This window comes from Gymnoscopelus braueri (genome assembly GCF_963280865.1).
Source record: "Gymnoscopelus braueri genome assembly, chromosome: 4".
Taxonomy (NCBI): Eukaryota; Metazoa; Chordata; class Actinopteri; order Myctophiformes; family Myctophidae; genus Gymnoscopelus; species Gymnoscopelus braueri.
The window spans coordinates 29,121,335-29,140,907 of record NC_137605.1 but is presented as its reverse complement, the minus strand read 5'-3'; the positions used below and the strand labels follow the sequence as shown (position 1 = coordinate 29,140,907).

General features: G+C 41.4%; 1 protein-coding gene across 2 annotated transcripts; it reads left to right on the top strand.

Moving 5' to 3' along the window:
- The first annotated feature begins 1,006 nt into the window (after window positions 1-1,006).
- brd2b (bromodomain containing 2b) lies at window positions 1,007-19,330 on the top strand. Of its 2 annotated transcripts, XM_080426955.1 has the most exons (12): window positions 1,007-1,137; window positions 5,244-5,532; window positions 7,701-7,838; window positions 8,786-8,930; window positions 9,139-9,302; window positions 10,168-10,689; window positions 11,201-11,329; window positions 11,631-11,873; window positions 12,939-13,240; window positions 13,954-14,261; window positions 14,635-14,760; window positions 17,276-19,330. In XM_080426955.1, exons 1-12 carry the CDS (start codon window positions 1,106-1,108, stop codon window positions 17,398-17,400), a joined length of 2,523 nt encoding a protein of 840 aa, XP_080283081.1. In that variant the 5' UTR covers window positions 1,007-1,105; the 3' UTR covers window positions 17,401-19,330. The 2 variants fall into 2 exon arrangements, with proteins under 2 accessions (XP_080283081.1, XP_080283082.1); XM_080426956.1 differs by lacking the exon at window positions 11,201-11,329.
- Window positions 19,331-19,573: the final 243 nt, after the last annotated feature.

The following is a 19,573-nucleotide window of genomic DNA, read 5'->3' as shown; positions in this document are numbered from 1 at the left end:
ATGTTATTTGGAAATGTCAAGTTCAATAAACAATTTCGTTGTTAGGTTCACACTATTCACAATCTGGGAATCCATTCGGTACAGGAAAAAAAAATAATCCTCCTTTGTTTTTGCCTCTGGGGGCACCGCCCCCTTTTTGGAGTAAAAACAGGAGCTCGGTTTGCCCCCCCCCCCTTTCTTTGTACACTTCCTGGGTGCTTCTGCGTTTATCCTACAACACTACATGTTTAGGGCAGTGGTGCTGCTGTCTGAGAGATTATTCAAAACGGTATAGGCTCTTGCTAGCATTCAATGCAGATTCTGGTCTGAGCAAGCTTGCAGTCTTTGCTACTACAATCTCAACCTAAGGCGGGCTGCTTAGTCCATAATGGTCAATGGCTACAGTGGTTTGTTTTCAAAGTGGGGTCCAGGGACTCTCAGGGTTCCCTGGGGGGGTTCCAAATGTACCTTTACAGATCTGTAACTCTGAGACTGTACAAATTATGGAGGTCTTTGACATTAGAAAGTTGGAGAACCACTGCTGTAGATGCTCTGTATGTTGTAGGCACCTCGAACTCACTAACGCTCTCTGGACCAGGGCTACTCATCTCCCAGCCCCCTGGACCCGGGACGGCTCGGTATGTAAACAAGAGTACAACTTAGCTCTAGCGTTAGTCCAGGGCTATGTACGACAGTATGTATGTCACAGTGAAAGCTCCAGGCAATGCTATCGACATCTTGTGGTAAGGCAATGAGAGACACGAACAACAGTTAATCATTTAAAGTTAGACGCAAAAAAACATAGCCACTGTGGTCCTGACGACAGACCACCTTTGTTTCGTGTGGGTGGGACTGTCACTGAAAAAAGTACAGGATGTTCCGACGAAGCTACTTTGGGGCGTGACGGACGTGTGCTTCCGGCCAATGGCATTGACGAACGGCCACGCACGTGACAGGAAACACGGTCCTGCCACGTGGTAGGTTTATAAAGCGTCAGGCGGAAGCGTTTAGGCGCCATTTCATTGCAGAGTCGCTCTGCTCAGTTCTGCTCGTCAGTGACACTAAACAACAGTAGGACGTTAAAAAAACACAATAACAACCCGGACCCGGTCGGTCACCCGCCCCGATGGAAGCGGCCATTAACCCGCATCGTGACAGGTACCAACCGGATAAATAATGTGTCTGAAGAGCCCTCTGTGAATCCGTAGCGGTTGGAACAGGGCTTTTTCTGCAATGAATATGAATAGTGTCTAAAAAGCACTCTGACAAACGGCTCACTGCAAGCTAGCGTTAACAGTCTAACCCTAGCTTGCAGTGAGCCGTTAGTCTTCATGACAGACACGACTTGAAGGCTGCCGCAGTCAAACGTCACATATGCGTCAATATTGGGTTAATATTGCTTGGTTTTGTGTTTAGCATGACATGTTGGCAGCAGCTTGCTGCTACCCGGCAACAAGGCATATAAGGACAGCTGTAACTTCGTCCCCCCGGGGCTCTGCTCTGCCAACCCGGTTCATTCATTGCATGGATGCTGTGGTAATGCTGCTTGGATCTCTGCTGTGCATTTTAACAGCAAATATTAGTGCTGCCTGGCAGATGTTTACAGATGCTAAGGTTACTTTAGCTAATGTGCAGGATAGCAACTTGCAATAGACGAACGTTTTGTAGCCTAAAATCTTGCAGCGGTTTTTTATTGGGTTAGCTTTCGGATGTGATTTACATTTTTAGCTTAGATCTTCATGTTGTCTTGGGTTGCGATCAAAACAAGTCATGCTTGTGTGATGAATGTGATCAAGGGATTGCATTGTCTTGTCTATAACTAACTGAAGGTAGGCTTTTTGTTAAGCATTTTCCTACAATCTCGCTACTGCCGTTACCCTCCGTCAGTGTTTACAAACACGACGAAGAGAAGGCGGGGCGTTGAAACCACGCGATGGCCAGCTGATGAGATTTTATTGCGAGGTGTCTAATGAGCTTGCGTGGACAGTCTGCAGGAGTCTCTGGACAGATGTGGTCTCTCTTCATCATGATATTTAGGCTTTGTAACGAGGACGAGTTTATAAGGCAGGCAGGCATTGCTCTAATGTGATTGTTTGTGTATAACACATCATTTGTTCAGTTGAGCTCATCAGTAGTTAGTGTAGTATTCATTCAGGGGTTGGCATACAGCAAAGCTCTCTAACCTAGCCTTGGATCAAGACAATCATAGATGTATTTAATCGAGTCTGACTTTTACTTTCGTATCTATGATATGTAAAAACAGATAAAAAAAATACATCTATGATAGTCTTTATCTAGGCTACCATGGACCCAAATGAACCATGGACCTTAATGAACCAAAAATGGTGATAGAATATGATGATGATAAAGGTTAGACTATTTATTTTGTCTCCAAGCACCGACAATGTCCATGTTTACCAATTAATAGATATATTCAATATATTGTACACACACTGTGTGCCCTGTGGGTGCTAAATCTGGCTGATGCAGAAATCAGCTCTGGAGTTTTGTCTCCAATTGTGTGTCAGTGGGACAGGTTTGTGTCCTGAGGCTCGGGGTGAGATGTAGCTAAATTCTTCTAAGTCTGGACCGTGTGCAGTAATTGGCGGGGAGCGAGTGAAGGGAAGACAGGATGGTGGGCTTGGAACAAAATGGTAATTCTTTCCCAGACATAGCCTGAGAAAACTAGCAGTGGTTGTCAACCGAGGGTCTGCAGTGTTTTTTTTTACATCGTTTATTTGTGATGGCGTTTTCATGTAGAACAGTGAAAATGAAACAACACAGTCAGGCACATGCATACACACAACAAAAAATAAGGAATCTACCAGCTGACAAGGTTGAGAACCGCTGAACATTAGGAGTACTGCAGTATACACTCCCACTTGAATATCTGTACAAAGTTGGACAGCCCTGCAGTGTAGAATAGTAATACTGATGGTTATCAGTGCCATGTGTCCATCTACAATTTAATGAGCAAACATAGGTGCGTGCATTATCAGTGGAAGAAATAAAAGAACCCCATTATTACTCATTACTCTTTTCAGTTTCAGTTCTTTCTCTAATCTTTACGTGGCATTAATCTATTTTTAGGAGCAGAACGACATGTAACATGCAATAACACTCAGTTATCTATTCTACATACTTAACAATTGATCTGCACAAGATATAGTCCATCAATATCCGCTGCTGTATTGGTACGTTTTCTTTAACCATGAACATGAAGCTCTGATCTCATAGTACCTGCTGCTATTTGTTGTTTTTATACTGTATACTCTGTCTTTCATTTCTTTAACAATGTCTCTTTAACCATGCACATGATACTGCTGCTTTTGTTTGTTTTCCACCTGCACAAAGAAGCATTTCTGCCTTCCATAGTGCCTTCTCTATCCATTGCTTTTTTTAAACTTTGTATATTGATTTGACTGTCTTGTCTTCCAGTCATTTTAGTTCTATTTCTTTCGCCTCTAATCTCTGTCCTTATTCTCAACGTTTCCTGTAACTGCAATGTTGAGAGGTTGCACAAAATAATAATAATAATAACTTTTACACCAATCGCGTGATGTGACAATAAGGTTGCTGATGAATGATGATAATGATGATTCAATACAGAGCTCAGTCCAAAGAGTGTTACTACAGTACATTCAAGTTTAGCATTTGACTAACAAGGAACCATGGAGGCTGCCGTGACTGTGCCAAAAGTAGCAGCCAATTGATAGAATCCTGGTTGCCTAGGCGACGGAGAAGGCAGAGGCATATTTTCATTGAACATACAGTATCGTCGCTTAGTGCTGCACGATTCTTGCTCAAATGTGAATCACGATTTTCCTCCATTAGAATTGAGATCACGATTCTCACACGATTCTCACACAATTCTCTTGTAAATATAAAAATATTAAGCAAAAAAATAATTTAAAAAATCTTTTTTTTTCTTTTTTTTATTGAAAAATAAATCGTCATAATTTAAAATCGAGATCGCATAGGTGTCTGAATCGAGATCACAATCTTTTTTCGATTAATCGTGCAGCACTATCGTCGCTGTCGGGCAGAAACCTTGTATATTCAAAACTGTTGCTTTTCAGAAAATGGGGAAAAAATAACCTTTGTGCAAATGGCTCAAATGTAGTTATTTAGTCACACGCTCTTAATGCTTTTCATTGGTTGCTTCAATATAAAAAAAACACACACACACACACACACACACACACACACACACACTTAACCACTTGCACTTTCTTAAAAAACAGTGAAGACACTTGATGAAGATCCAGAGAAACGTCAGTGTTTGAATAAACTTGATGCTGCTGAGCAAGAGCATTGTGCGGGATTTTTCTTCATTTATGGTCATTTGATACTATCCAACGCACCTACATCTGAGCTAAGTGGATGTGCGAATATTTCCTTTGCATAAAAAGAAAGCAAAAATGGCAGATCTACAAGCTGAGAACACATACGCCTTGTGAGCTTGTGTACATCGGCTATTTTTACTACTTTTGCGTGACACACTTGTACGACGAAGTAGGGCATTCATTTAACAAAAAACATAAAAGTTGAAATATGCATATACAAAGTTTCTGCCCAACTGTGACGATTTGTTGAAGTTACCTGAATCCTGAGCGAATTGTGTGCAGCTCACCTTTGATGTCAGCAGCATATCTCTCCCCCATTAAATGCGTGTATACTTTATACAGAATACTGTATTTCTTAACAAGTTTATTTTATGTAGCCTAACACACAAAATGGCATTGGTCTCGCCGGTCATTCTAATACTTTGTAACCGTAGGGATGAACTGATCCATGAATGGCATTAATGTAATGATGAATGAAAAGGTTGTCATGTTACAAAAGTTTTAAACTTTAAAGCAGTGCCAAAAGGCTACTTTGTAATAGCTGGAGTGTACAGTACAGGCACATACTAATGTTTTTATTATGGCATGTGAAATGTGTTGAAATGTTTAGATGTAGGGTTGTCATGTCACTGAAACATGAAACATTTGATGCAGTACCAGCAAAGCTTCTCCATCGTTATGAGGGGTTTCAGTCAATGCATTCTGGAGAGGGTGTTTTGGATTGGACAAAATTGTAGATTTGCAGAGGGGAAGCAGGGGCATGGGTCTGCACTCTGCACAGAGGATGTATGTGTGAGCATGCTGGTGTCGCTTGTTGACTGATCTACAATCATACCTCTGCTTCTGTTCCAGCTGAAATGTTTTACAGTACCTCATCCTAAAATCCTGTATGTGTGCTCTCCTTCTCCACCCTTCCAGCTCACTGGTGGGGCTGTCCATGATGGAGCATCATGGTGGCTCGGGGCCGGGGAAGCGCATCCGCAAGCCCTCCCTGCTGTATGAGGACTTTGAGAGCCCTTCACTGCCCCACACAACACCTCAGGGACCCCCGGCCGCCCAACATCCACCAGTGAGGGATCCCAGCCGGCAGACCCGCATGACTAACCAGCTGCAATACCTTCAGAAGGCCCTGATGAAGTCCCTGTGGAGGCACCACTTTGCCTGGCCCTTTCACGAGCCAGTAGATGCCTACAGGCTAAGCCTGCCTGTAAGTATTATTGTATTTAAAAGCCCATCACTTACTTATAAGCCCGCCTGTCCACCTACTCCTCCCATCTCTCTTTCCATCGTAGATTTTGTAGTAACATTTGAAATGGCTGAGTGAAAGGCATGACCTTTTAAAGGGCAAGAACACTTTGGTAGAGGTTTGGATTGTGTAGTTACCTGGCCAAGATGTAACTTAAAGGTGGGCAAGAAATCAAAAATAATTGCTCCATTAGCAATTACTAGAATTAGCTAAATATGCTCCTCATTGACCTATATTGTACGATGAAACGGCTCTTAAAGTCACACTTTTAGCCCGTAACTGAACGCAAACACAACTGATTCTGACAGTATAGCACATCAAAGAACCCAGTGCTGTTTGTTTTTTAAATAAAAATGTCAGCTTCCTGTTGATTTTGCTATTTTTATTAGGAAGAAAATCCAGACTGGATAGTAAAATCTATAGGAATTTGACATTTGTATGAAAAAATATTTGGTGATGTTCTATGTTGTCAGAATCAGCTTTGTTTGCGTTCGTTTACGGGCTAAAAGAGCCTCTCCTGGGCCAGTCAATGAGGAGCATATTTTGATTGTTAATTCTAGTCAATGGAGCTGTTATGTTTGATTTCTTGCACACCTTTGGAGTTAAAGGGTTAGTTCAGATTTTTTGAGTATTTTCCGTAGGAAATACTTGCCATTAATGTAGTGGTTGCAAAGGTATTAACACATTCCATGCCAGAGTTTAATCTCATAATGTACTCACCAGTGCCAGCGTTTTATTGTTGTTTTTTTGTTTTTTTCATGTCGCCACAGACCTCGCTAAATAAGTTAAAAGTGCGCGTTCATTTGGTTCTAAACACACAGCGGATCTGTGAGAAACGGCCAGCGAAAACAGTTTCCAAATGCGAGCCGCCATCTTGAAGATACAGCCGATCAACGCTAAACAGTGATCAGCGAGGAGAAAAACAACAACCGAGAAAATCGAGTTTTAAACAGGATCCCAGACAGGAAGCGGATACGATCGAAAAAAACGGAACCCGAATAATTCTGTTTCCGACCGGAAACCGGAAACGGAAATGGATAAAAAAAAATCGGAAAGTGCACCTGGGGCAATTTCAATGGGAATCGGCGGTTCGCGTAGATCTACGCGACTGGCACGCTGCGGCTTTAAATAGGTTCGCGTAGATCTACGCGACTGGCATGCAATGTGTTAATTGATTGCCCGAGTCCCGTGGTCAGAGTTATGGTCCGGTTCTGATGAATATGAAGTAGTTCCGGTAGATTAGTAGATTTGGTGGGGGCTGCTCATTAAAAATAAATTAATTAAAAAAACTAGCATCATTTGTATTGTTGACCTATTTCTACCATATAGTGCAGGTTTCTTTCAATTTCGACCCCTCTGTCACATGGTACTAATGTTTGTGTCCAGAATCACTATGCCGCGGCAGCCTACTCACGCACAAAATATATGACACAAAAAATAGTACCATGTGACAGAGGGGTCGAAATTGAACGAAAATTAATTTATTTTTAATGAGCGGCCCCCACCAAATCTACTAATCTACCTGAACTACTTCATATTCATCAGAACCGGACCATAACTCTGACCACGGGACTCGGGCAATCAATTAATACCTTTGCAACCACTACATTAATGGTAAGTATTTCCTACAGAAAATACTCAAAAAATCTGAACTAACCCTTTAAATCATGGCAAGGTAACTACACAATCCAAACCTCTACCAAGTGTTCTTGCCCTTTAACAAAGAGAGACTTATAAGACCACGATGATGATCATCGTTTTGATTGTCAATACCTTTTGTGATCAAAATGTCATGTTATGTTAATGTAAACGGTATTGACAATGTTATTGCATTTATGATATGTTTGCCTAAACTTTGACAGATATACAACCATGATTTTGGAGAAATTGTTATAAATCTTTTGGAGATTACTGTTTCTGGTTAATCTTGGAATTCTTCAGTGGCCTGTATTCTTTAAACGCAAGTTAGCTTAGCTTTCTGTCCTGGCTGGATGTGTAATCTTGCTGACAAAACATTTGGGTGTGTGGTTGTGGATTTTAATTTAGTTGCCTTGTTTAGAACATTTCTATATTATGCCCCTCATCTTCTCGCCCATGTCTTTGCCTCCTCCCTCCCATTGTCTCCTCAGGATTATCATAAGATCATCAAACAGCCCATGGACATGGGGACCATCAAGAAGCGTTTGGAGAACAACTACTACCGCAGCGCCAGTGAGTGCATGCAGGACTTCAACACCATGTTCACCAACTGCTACATCTACAACAAGGTAGGCATAACCATTCAATCCGGGAACGCATCTGTGTCATTTTAGATTTCTTTGGCTATTCAAAAATAGCTATATACAAGCTCATTGCGCTACATAGCTTGTAGATCTGCTATTTTAGAAAAATCGTGAAAGTCTTTGCTTTAAAAAAATATATATATACAAGTAAGACGCGGGAACGCGGGAAGCGAAGGCAGCTCAAAAATAACAATAAGAAGAATAGAAAGGAATGAGCAATTGTAGAGAAGTGGGTGGAAGAAATCTAAAACTGTCCTCAAACTAAGGCGTTTTCAACTTGCCATCCGGCCTGATATATGCACAAATGACATGGAATTCTTAGATATCCCAATAGATGAACTTGTGTAGATGCTTTTAGATGTGCTATTTTTGACTGTAGCTGCTATATTTCTCTCAGAGGAGTGTAATTAGTCACCCAGGGGCAGGCGGATTTCAGCCACGCTGTAGTGTCTGTCAGCAGCCAATGAGAGCGTGAGTCACATGGGGGCGCGGCTGCACACAGGCAGTGCACACAATACTGCACACAGACAGACACACAACCCGAGCACGGTTTCATAGTAAGCTCCACTTCGGCGCGCCTCCTTCCGCTGCGTTCGCAATTACATTTTCACGAACATAGCCAAAGAAATCTTAAAATTTACACAGATGCTTTCCCGGTCTTAATGGATTAAGGCAGACAGTGGATTCCAACCTTTCCTGGAGCAGGGCCCACTTGAAAATCTCAAAAGCGTTCAGATGGGTGGGCATCTCCAGAGCATGTTTATTCTTTATGATCAATCGGTTGATTGTGTTTCGGCTTGGTGGCTTGGATTCAATAAAAACACACAAAGAGGCTATTCTGAGCTTTTTATGAAACAGCTTGAGGACACTTGGAGGAATATTTGTTTTTGTCTTATTGCCATTGCACTGATATGCATTTATGGCTCATCAAGCCTACAGATGATATTGTGCTGATGGCCCAGTCTCTTGAGAAGATCTTCCTCCAGAAGGTAGCTCAGATGCCCCAGGAAGAGATAGAGCTACCTCCTCCGGCCTCGCGGAACAAAGCTGGCCGGGGCAAAGGTCGCAAGTCTAATGGTGAGCCTGTGAAAAAAATGTTATGCTAATTTTAGCAAAGAGATGGACATTAAATGTATCTTTTTGCACTATTTGAAGAACTATTGCTTTTGGTTGAGAATACAAGTCTGCAGTGATGATGGTACATTGTATCTGTTTACAGTTTAGGTAATTGCGCATAGTCTTTTTTAGCCTAATTGTATTTCTCCAATGAATCCTTTTCTCTCAGCATCGAGGGCTCATCAGGTCCCAGCAGTGTCCCAGTCGGCATACTCCCCTTCCTCCTCGGACACAGGAGAATCCATGCTGACCAACTCACCCCAAACTGTACTGCCCAAAAGCCTGCCCCCTGCCAACATCATGTCCATGCCCCCCACACAGCCAACTACCAAGGTATCAACCACAAACCCAGCTGTGTTGGTTTAGAACTTTATGTAAATCCAAATATGTTTCCTGAAATTACAACCTGCTACGCATCAGTAAATTGAAAAACAAAACAAAACCAAAAAACACTGGTTTCTTCACTTTTGTTCTCTTTGGCATTAAAGTTATTAAAATGTAATAGCCTTAATGCCAGAGAGAACAAAAGTGAAGAAACCATTTAATGTTAAAGGAGTCATATTGTATACATTTCCCTAGTGTGTATCAAACATTCTAAGAAAATTCGATTTCGGTTTTAATTGTTTCACACCCACTCTCTCCCCATGGAGGAAACAGTTTGGTGCGTTGCTGTAGAAATCATATTTGTAGGTAGCACATTGTTAACATAATGATCTATATAATAGTTTATATGTTACAAAACAGGAGGTTAAATGTTTAGTAAAAGTTCAGATTTTTCACAACTGGGAACAAACCAATGCAATGTTTTTTTTTTTAAACTACTGTATTGATAGCTAAATATGACAGTTTCATGGTGTCAGATTTTAGAGATATCTGTGTTTCACGGTCGAAATGTTGCCTTGTGACTGCATTTTGGGAGCTGCAATACAGTGTGCAGATATTTTAAGTTCTTTATGATCTCGACCTTGACCTTGTTGTCCAGCACCTGGCCTAAAACGGATACAAGATGTGCACACAATCTCCACATTGATGGTGTCAGAGATTTACCCATCTTGTGCTACTGCACTTACTTATGGAGGGGCTGGAAAAATCAGTTTTTTACTGTATGACACCTTTAACATCTAAAGACCTTTTGACCTTTTGCCTATCCAGTGTTTATATTACAATTTTTAATATCCAACCTTTCAATTCTCTGCAGAAGAAAGGCGTAAAGCGGAAGGCAGACACCACCACTCCTTCTACCATGGGCATGTCTGTGGGCATGTCCGTGGGCATGTCCGTTGGCATGTCCGGTGGGGCCCGCATGGTAGGCTTGGGGAAGGGAGGCCACGGGGGCCAGGTCCATGACTCCTCACCACTCACCCTCTCCTCCTTGGGTGGTATGAGCATGGAACCCCCCCCTGGTATGGGAATGGTCAGGGGCCCTGCGGGTCCTGTCCTGCTCCAGCCCATGATGGCTGGCGCCGGACGTAGAGTGGGCAGTGGACGGCCAATCAAACCCCCTAAAAAGGACTTGCCAGATTCTGTTCAGATGCAGCCGTCACGGAGGGGCAAACTGAGCCCACCGTTGAGGTACTGCAGTGGGCTGCTGAAGGACATGTTGTCAAAAAAGCATGCTGCATACGGCTGGCCTTTCTATAAGCCTGTGGATGCGACTGCACTGGGACTTCATGACTACCACGATATCATCAAGTACCCTATGGACATCAGCACCATCAAGGTAACATCTGGTGGAAACGTGAATCATAGAAAACCCTGTATGTAATACTGGCTCATAGTCATGTTAATTCAGAGCCCCAGCAAACCGGTAATCCACTATTAAGAAAGTGTGTGTGTGTGTGTGTGTGTGTGTGTGTGTGTGTGTGTGTGTGTGTGTGTGTGTGTGTGTGTGTGTGTGTGTGTGTGTGTGTGTGTGTGTGTGTGTGTGTGTGTGTGTGTGTGTGTGTGTGTGTGTGTGTGTGTGTGTGTGTGTGTGTGTGTGTGTGTGTGTGTGTGTGTGTGTTTGTTTCTAGGTGTGGACAGCCCTTTAACCACTTAAAAAACCCTCACCAAATCTCTTAGCTGAAAATAGTCAACTTAAAAGCTCACAACGTCACGTTTTGAGCTTGTAGACCTGCTAGTTTTGCCAAATGTTTGCCCCAGAATAGGGATGCTAGGATTCATGTGGTTTATCTGTCTAAAGTGTGCTGCTGTTGAGTTCTAACTGTTGTTCCTCTCTCTGCTGTAATCAGAGGAAGATGGACTGTCGAGAATACAGGGACGCACAGCAGTTCGCCGGTGACATTAGACTCATGTTTTCCAACTGTTACAAATACAACCCACCTGACCATGATGTTGTGGGCATGGCACGGAAGCTGCAGGTTAGATCAGCCATCATAGCCATACATCAGCTTTAGTTCTTTTATTTATTTCTTCCTAATGTGCCATCGTTTTTGTACTTCATTGTTACAGTGATAACTTGAGTTAAACTGATATTTGTACGTTCAAGAATTTCAGAGAACACTATTGGGCTTTTGCACGTCATCCACCTTTTGTTTACCAAACCTCTGTAATATATATGATGTATAAAAGAAGAATGACAGACATTTGTCAGGAATGTATTTATCCTCTCTTTGTCCTTTGTCACCTCATTACCTCCACCTCCTTCCCTTGGTCCTCCAGGACGTATTCGAATTCCGTTTCGCGAAAATGCCAGACGAGCCCCACATGGATCATCCAGCCATGTCTATGGCTCACCCCTCATCCTCCTCCTCTTCTTCCTCCTCCTCATCTTCCTCCTCGTCCTCCTCCTCTGAGAGTGAGCCCAGCAGTGAGAGTGAGGGGAGCGAGAGCAGCCCCAGCTCAGATAGCGAGGAGGAGCGAGCCCATCGCCTAGCTGAATTGCAGGACCAGGTCTGCACACAGGTAAGTCCTCCTGTACACGTTGTACCCTGTTGTTGGAGTACCCAGTGGGGTACCCACGGGCACCGGGCCGGCCTACTCTGGAACGGAGCCGCTTATGCAATACCTGTTTAACTTGTAGTACTCGTTCTCAGAGGACCCAGTGTGGTACCTACTAGAATATGGCAGAGCGGCAAAATATGGAAATGCGAATGGAGTTCCATTGTACACGCTACCACTTATATCGTTGCAGCAGCACAAAATAATGGGATGAAAAGCCAATGAGTCGGGTTGGCCAATCAGGGAAGTCGACGCCTACAGCCCCAAACACACAGAGATTCGGTGCGTCCTCCACAGACCCGCTGACAGACAGATCCAGATATTCGTGTTTTTTCGGCTCTCGAAAACGGTTTATACGACCGAACTGCAACTCGGCACTGAACACCCTCGGGTCATCTGTGGCAGCGGCACACACGCCAATTTTGTAGTCAATCGGTCAGACACAGTGCCCTAGTTATGCCCAGGACAGTCGCAGAGAGATTTTGTGCATTTATAGATATGGATAGATAACATTGAAAAAGGCACTTATGTATATGTATATGTTTCTTTATTGAGGTTCTGATACTTTTAACATTGTTGTAGCATACAATTTGTGTGGAACCACCCTTTTTTCTTTCTTTTTTTTACACAACGAAAATAGCAGGCACCACAATACAGACATTACAATAGACATCAAAAAAGTACACCACTGGTTTGACATGATTGCATATTCCAGGTTACCAGAGACTTTTTTCCCCCATTTTTACATATACTGTTCAATAGGAAAAAAAGGGCACTGTTGATTGCAAAAGCCTTCTGGTTTAGTTGAGGCATTTGCTTTTAAAAATTAATATTATTGGACAGCATTTATTTTGTATTTTGTTATTATTTTGTATTTTATTTTTTGGAATGGCTGTATTGTTGTTTTATGCTGTATGCTGATTTGTACCACTGGAGTTACATTTTGTATCATATTAAAAAACAAATAAACATTTGAATTACAAAAAAAAAATTAATATTATTATTTCCCCTTAATTTCCATCCTCACAGCTCAGAGCCGTGCACGAGCAGCTGGCTGCACTCTCTCAGCCCATCGTCAAGCCCAAGAAGAAGAAGGAGAAGAAAGACAAGAAGGAGAAGAAAAAGAAGAAGAAGCCGGACAAGCGCAGTGGCAGCAGCAGCCGAGCGGGCCGAGGTAGAGCCGACTCAGAGGAGTGGAAGTTACCAACAGGCAAGCCGATGAAGAGCAAGTCGGGCCGAGGAGGAGGAGGAGGAGGAGGAGGAGGAGGAGGAGGCAGCAGCAGCACACAAGGCAAGAAAGGCCCCGGCAAGAAGAGTAACAAGAATAGCAAGTGAGTAGCTATGTAGTTACACACAGCTATCGTAAATTAGCTATTAGACCGGGAAAGAATCTGTGTCATTTTTAGATTTATTTGGGCTATTAAAAAATAGCAGATATACAAGCTCGTAGATCTGCTATTTTTGAAACATCGGGAGCATTTTTGCAACTCTTTCAATATGTTCTTTTTTTAAAGCAAACATTTGCAACTCAAATCTTTGATCTGGGGATTCTACAAATGTCTTCATAGAAGCAAAGGAACCCAAAGTTCTGCTTGTGGTTAGGCAGACTGTAAGGAAAAACAATACTGAGGCACTCCATCTGCAGGTGAAAAAAATATACAGATTTATTTTACAGATGAGCAAGGCAACAGCTGACCGACGCGTTTCGACACTTGGGTCTTCAACAGAGTTTTTTTTCTCCCTACAGCCTGCCTCACCACAAGCGGAACATTTGGTTCCTTTGCTTATAAAAAATATTAATAGCATTAGAAAATATGGTTTTGTTTTTAATATAATGTTCATAATATTACAATATTGACACAGTATAATAATGGTATTCGCTATTCGCACTCGTATGTTATATTATGACCATCAACTCCTAAACTCAAGTCACTTTTTCAATATAGACTGATACACTTTTTACGGACTAATTTTGTAGAATAGACCCAACACTCCCGGAGATTCTCTCTCGTCCTGACCACACGTTTTATTTTCTCTGAGCCAGGAACACAAAGAAGGCGTTCTTTGCCCCGCCGCCCCCAACCATGCTGCCCCATTATGACTCTGAGGAAGAGGAGGAGATTGTGCCCATGTCGTATGATGAGAAGCGCCAACTGAGCCTGGACATAAACAAGCTGCCTGGAGAGAAACTCGGCCGTGTAGTTCATATCATCCAGGCCAGGGAGCCCTCACTGAGGGACACCAACCCTGAGGAAATCGAGATCGACTTTGAGACGCTCAAGCCCTCAACTCTGAAGGAGCTGGAGCGCTATGTCATGACCTGTCTGAGGAAGAAGCCCCGCAAGCCTTATGGTGAGCCAGAGAGCTGAGCCCATTATGTATTTTGTAAGCTTAACCACTTAAACCTGATATACTTCATTGACCGGGGTCCCCCAGAGGTCTATACTTGGCCCCCTCCTTTTCCCCCCTCTATACCGAATGTCTTCTCCGGAAATGGATGATCTACAAGTTCACAACGTATCTCATAATTTTAGCAAATGTCCACCACTTTTCACAGAATGTTCACCTATTATGACTTGCCCAGAATAGCTACTCTAGGGTTCATGACTGTGTGTGTATATACATATACATATATATATTCACCCACACACACACGTACAGAGCTCTGCTGTGGAAAACCCCCAAGTTTCCTGAGAACCTTGTGCTTTATTCTTACGCTCCGCAGCAAAAAGAGCAGGCGGTGGCAAGTCAAAAGAGGAGCTGACACTTGAGAAGAGGAGGGAGCTGGAGAAGAGGCTGCAGGATGTCAGTGGACAGCTAAACTCTGCCAAGAAACCCCCTAAACCCAAAGGTGAGCTCACGCAACACATCATATGAGGAGATCATTATCGATACTTGGCATCAATGTATCGGGATAGTATGCTGTATTTTAATCTAAAATGGCACGGATGCTTTATCGGTTTTAACCCATTGACTGCCAATCGATCTTTTTTTTTTTTTTTATATATTATTTTTTTAAATTTGACCCAAAGACCAAGGAGATATGATTTTTTGAAGATCTAGACTCCTATCCACTTCCTTGTTAACTTAAAACTTTAAAATTCTGTATCTCGGCTCCTGAGTACTTTTTTTTTTCAATGAAAAATCTCTGGCAGTGGGCAAACGCGGCCAGAAATAATTCAGGCAGTGAATGAGTTAACACATTGGGTGCCAGAGGTTTATTAAAATATTATACTTTGAGTGCCAGGACTTTTTAAACATTTTGAACCTTTTTCAAGTAGTCACAAAAAAATTTCAGTGATCACCGTCCTCACGGTGATCCCCTCATTACACACATACAGGTCTCGTACAATCGGGGGGAAAAAATTTAAAACATTCGGAAATCCATTCCATAGTTGCAGCCAGTTCAAAAAAGTTAAATTAACATTGTAAAAAAAAAAAGTGCACAGGAGCCGAGATACAGGTTTTTGAAGTCATAAGTTAACCAGGAGGTGGATTGGAGTCTAAATCTTGTAGGAGTGATATTTCCTGTTGCTGTGAAGGAAAAAAAAAAAAAAAATTTTTTTTTCAAAAACCGTATATATACGGTTTTGGCACTCAACGTTAGTATGCGCAAAACCGTATATATACGGTTTTGGCACCCAATGTGTTAATGGGTTAAGAAAAATCTTCTCACTTTGTCAATGTTACAATGTTTGTGCATGTTACAAATCATACATAAGTAATCATTTATGAATAGTTTAGAGTGTATTTTTGATTATTGACTAAGTTTATTTGAAAGTGTCAGTTACAAACTTTTTTTTTACGAGAGGCCAACAGATAATTTTAAACGCCGAACAGGTAATGTTGTTTACAATGAATGACTAAGCACTCTGTGGTATCCGGGCCATCATCAATTTCACCTTCCAAGTATTCAAATTCCTCTTCAGGTAATATGTCAGTGTCAGCTCTTACCTGCTTGAAACATTACCACTAGCATTAGCCATTTCAGCAAACTATGTCTGTGCAGCTCACCCGAGCAAACTCGCCCAAGCTCAGTAAAAACAAATACAAGAACACATATCATGAATATACTTTAGTTTAGATTAGACTTACCATAGCATTGCAATTATAACTGTATAAGTAAGTACAGTATGAACAACTAGCAACTTCCTCCACATGTGATGTCATAATTCTTCTCTTCCATTCTGCTACCCTCTACAGCTTTTCAGTGGTTATGACAAGCATTTATAAATTAAAGTCATTTCAATAAATATAAAAAAGATTCCCCGAAGGAACTGATATAGTTTTTTTCCCCCCATATCTCAAGGTGTCCATTATTAATGTTGGCAATGTTTTGTAAACATGTCAAACCCTCGCTTCCCGCTTCCTCACACACATGTGATCAATAAACGATGCATACTCTGCATTTATCCTCAACCCCACCCCATGTGTTCGTTATGCTCTTAGTTCTCTCCACCTTGTGAATTCTGCTCCGATGTTTATTCTAGTTTACATTGAGATCTATGCAACTCTTTTATCTTCTTCTATAGCATTAGGCTCCACCACGCCGTTTGTTGATTGCTTCATGACATGAATTGGTTTATTTCTTTGATTGGATCACAAATGAATCCCTGGTTTTAAAATGCAGACAATGAGGATATAAACAGTGCATAGTTCTGGATTTATCTCATGGAAGATCTTTCTATGATCGCTACCAATTAAGCATGACTGCTCCATGTAAGGGTCAGATGATTCATTGTGGTTGACATCATTAAAGGAGCACTTCAGTTTTAAAGGAGCACTTTATGTTTTTGACCTTCTCTTCATGTAATTGGTCCTCAGTAATGCTCAGTGTAAAGCCTAATTTATGCTCTGTCGTATGCCGGTGTCATTCGCCTAAAATAGCTGACCTACAAGCTCGCAACTCGTCACAGATGCATCGCATTGTGATGTTGTAGGTCTGCTGTTTTCGGAGCACGATACGTCAGACGTCATACAATGGAGTATAAATCACCCCTAACTCATTCAGTGCCCAGTTTATTTATGGAATTTTGGCTCTGAGTGCCACAGCCAAAATTCATTGTTAAAAAAAAGTGCTTAGGAGCCGAGATACAGCCTTTTTCAGTAAGAAGTTAAACAAAGAGTGAATGGAGCAGCAAATCTTCAAATCATCATATCTTGGGTTCTGAACATGATTTTGAAATTACCACACCTGACTACTGATGATGAGACACAGGGCGAGTAGACAGAAATGGTGCCATCTTATTTACTGGGCATTAGTGAGGACCGATTATATGAAGCTAGGTTGAAAATGGCTGAAGTGGTCCTTTTTAATATGACTATTATGTGGTGTATTTAAATTCCAACCACCCTTTTCCCCTCAGTGGAGAAGCCTAGCGGCGTGGAGCCTCATGTCCAACCCTCACGACTCAGTGGAAGCAGCTCCAGCTCGGACTCTTCCTCCTCGTCCTCCTCCTCTTCCTCCACCAGTGACTCAGACTCAGGTTGAGAACCTTGCCACTGGCAACGAGTGGAAACACTTGCAGGCCCTCTGTAGAACTCAGGGACATGGGCTGGCCCAGGACACATAGTGCACCCTGAAATAGTAGTGAGGGCATGTGAGCACCCCTGTCGGATACCACAGCGTGAACACTCCGAGAGCAACTAAGAAGACAGTAAGGTTTATTTTGGGGAAGTGAATAAAATCACAGAAGGTTACTATGGATAATCATAGAATCCAAAACACTAAATGCCTTGGTTTTCCCCCTCTCCCCTTGTGTAAATATTTGTACACATTTATCTATATTTCTTTTATAAAGAATTTGAGGTATCTCTTTACGTTTCAGTGGCCCCATTTCAGTGTATTAACCTATGGAAAAATATCGTAGGTACATGGTAATGCTGTGCAAATCCTTAACAACACGATGTCACTATAAACCGTTATTTTTGTACTCTTTGTAGTTACATTGCTTTGTTACACAACTAAAATAATATAATTTGCACAGTATTGTGTACTTTAAAGTTTTCTTTTTCTTTTTTTTACAATCAATGCACATCGCGAAATAGGGCCATTGTATAGTAAAGTGTTAACTTAATTTCATGGTGGTTCCCTAAAAAGGGAGACAAAGTTTTGAAAAAAAGACCAATGCCCGAGCTTCAGTCTTAAAGATGTAGATAGTTAACAATTTCAACTATATTGTGGAAGAATGTTGTAAGCAATTTGGTATTACCCTCTCTGGTGACCAAAGGTTCCCAATTGCTTATGTCCATCTGATTTACATTTGCAAAATAGCTATCAATCAGCAAAGAAAAGCAAGGCTTAAGGGTGCATTTGGTGTTTGACACGTCAGTCAAAATCTGTAATTTAATTGGAGCTAGAGTTGTTTTGCTCCGTCTCATTTGCATCCATTATTCTAACTGTTAATTATGAGACCTGCTTGACATAGAACTACAGTATATGCTGCAATTTGGTATAAAGCTTGCAAAACCTTTGATTTCCCATTATTCATGTGTTTGTTTGTTTTGTTGAAGAAAAGCACTTATAAGCCTACACAGCTTAGGCTACCATGAACAATTGTTAGTTTGATGATTGGGATATTAAAAGACCCATCTCTGGTGTTTTACAAAGTTTTCAATGAACAGATGGTATTTGTTTATCGTTTAATCCTGCTTGGCTAAAGTATGTTGCCAGTTATTGGAATTGTAAACATGTTTCATTTGTGAAGAATGGATCTATTCAATTAAAAATTGTACAAATTGGGTAGATGGACCTTAACAACCGGAGTCGGTGTAATTCACAACGTATTTTTCAAATACATTTTTGGGGGACATGTGGCCCTTAAACGTCCACCAGCCATATTGAGAGTGCATGGTCTTAAAATACACTAAACTAAGCACTACGTTAAGTATTTTGGTCATTACTTGAAGTTCCTTTGTTGCATTGTTATTAAACTTTGTTGTAAATCTCATACCAAACAGTATCTTAGATGTCTGGCAATGTCTCTGTGAATTGAACATTAAGAATCTGAATGTGTCAAGTAGGTTAACTTAAGCTATTTATACAGACTGGGTGTTTAAAATAGTCTACTGTTTCTTGGGAATTTGAACTTTTTGTTTTCACTTCCTTGAAACAAGCTACAATGTTCACACAGAAATATAGGAGTTGAAGCGGCACAGACTTGTTGTGTATTTCAGTTGCACAGGCTGTTTCTGTATTTCACAGTTGCACAGGCTGTTTCTGCCTGTCTTCATTTTCCTGTTTGTTTACCTTTTTTGATACTATGTTGTATCATTTCCTGTTTTGAGACCCATACTAATGCTGTCAGTTGAGAACATTTCATGAACATTGCTAGCCTCTGGTCAACGGGTTTGCAGCCTTACAGAAGCATATTGTACCTTTCATTTGACTGTATATATTAAAACTGTCTCTCCTATTCAAACACTTGTTTATATATCTGTGATGTTGCAAACATTTTATATTATCATGTGTAATGGCAATATGTTACTGTTTGCTTTTATACTGAATTTGAATGGGGATTTGTAGTAGCTAGATGGTTTCTGAATCATTTCAGATTAGGAATCGGTACTATTTTTTTTTTTGAAAGGAAAATTGGCATCAAAAATATATATTGGACTATGACTTGAGATGCAAGCTTTTAGTTAAGGGTAGTGGAAAACAAAGC

What these genes read in the sequence shown, in the direction of transcription:
- brd2b (XM_080426955.1), top strand. Translation starts at nt 1,106, where the DNA reads ATGGAAGCGGCCATTAACCCGCATCGTGACAG. An exon ending in ACTGCTACATCTACAACAAG is followed by an intron (nt 7,839 to 8,785) that starts GTAGGCATAACC and finishes TGGCTCATCAAG; the next exon opens with CCTACAGATGATATTGTGCT. An exon ending in TGGACATCAGCACCATCAAG is followed by an intron (nt 10,690 to 11,200) that starts GTAACATCTGGT and finishes TGCTGTAATCAG; the next exon opens with AGGAAGATGGACTGTCGAGA.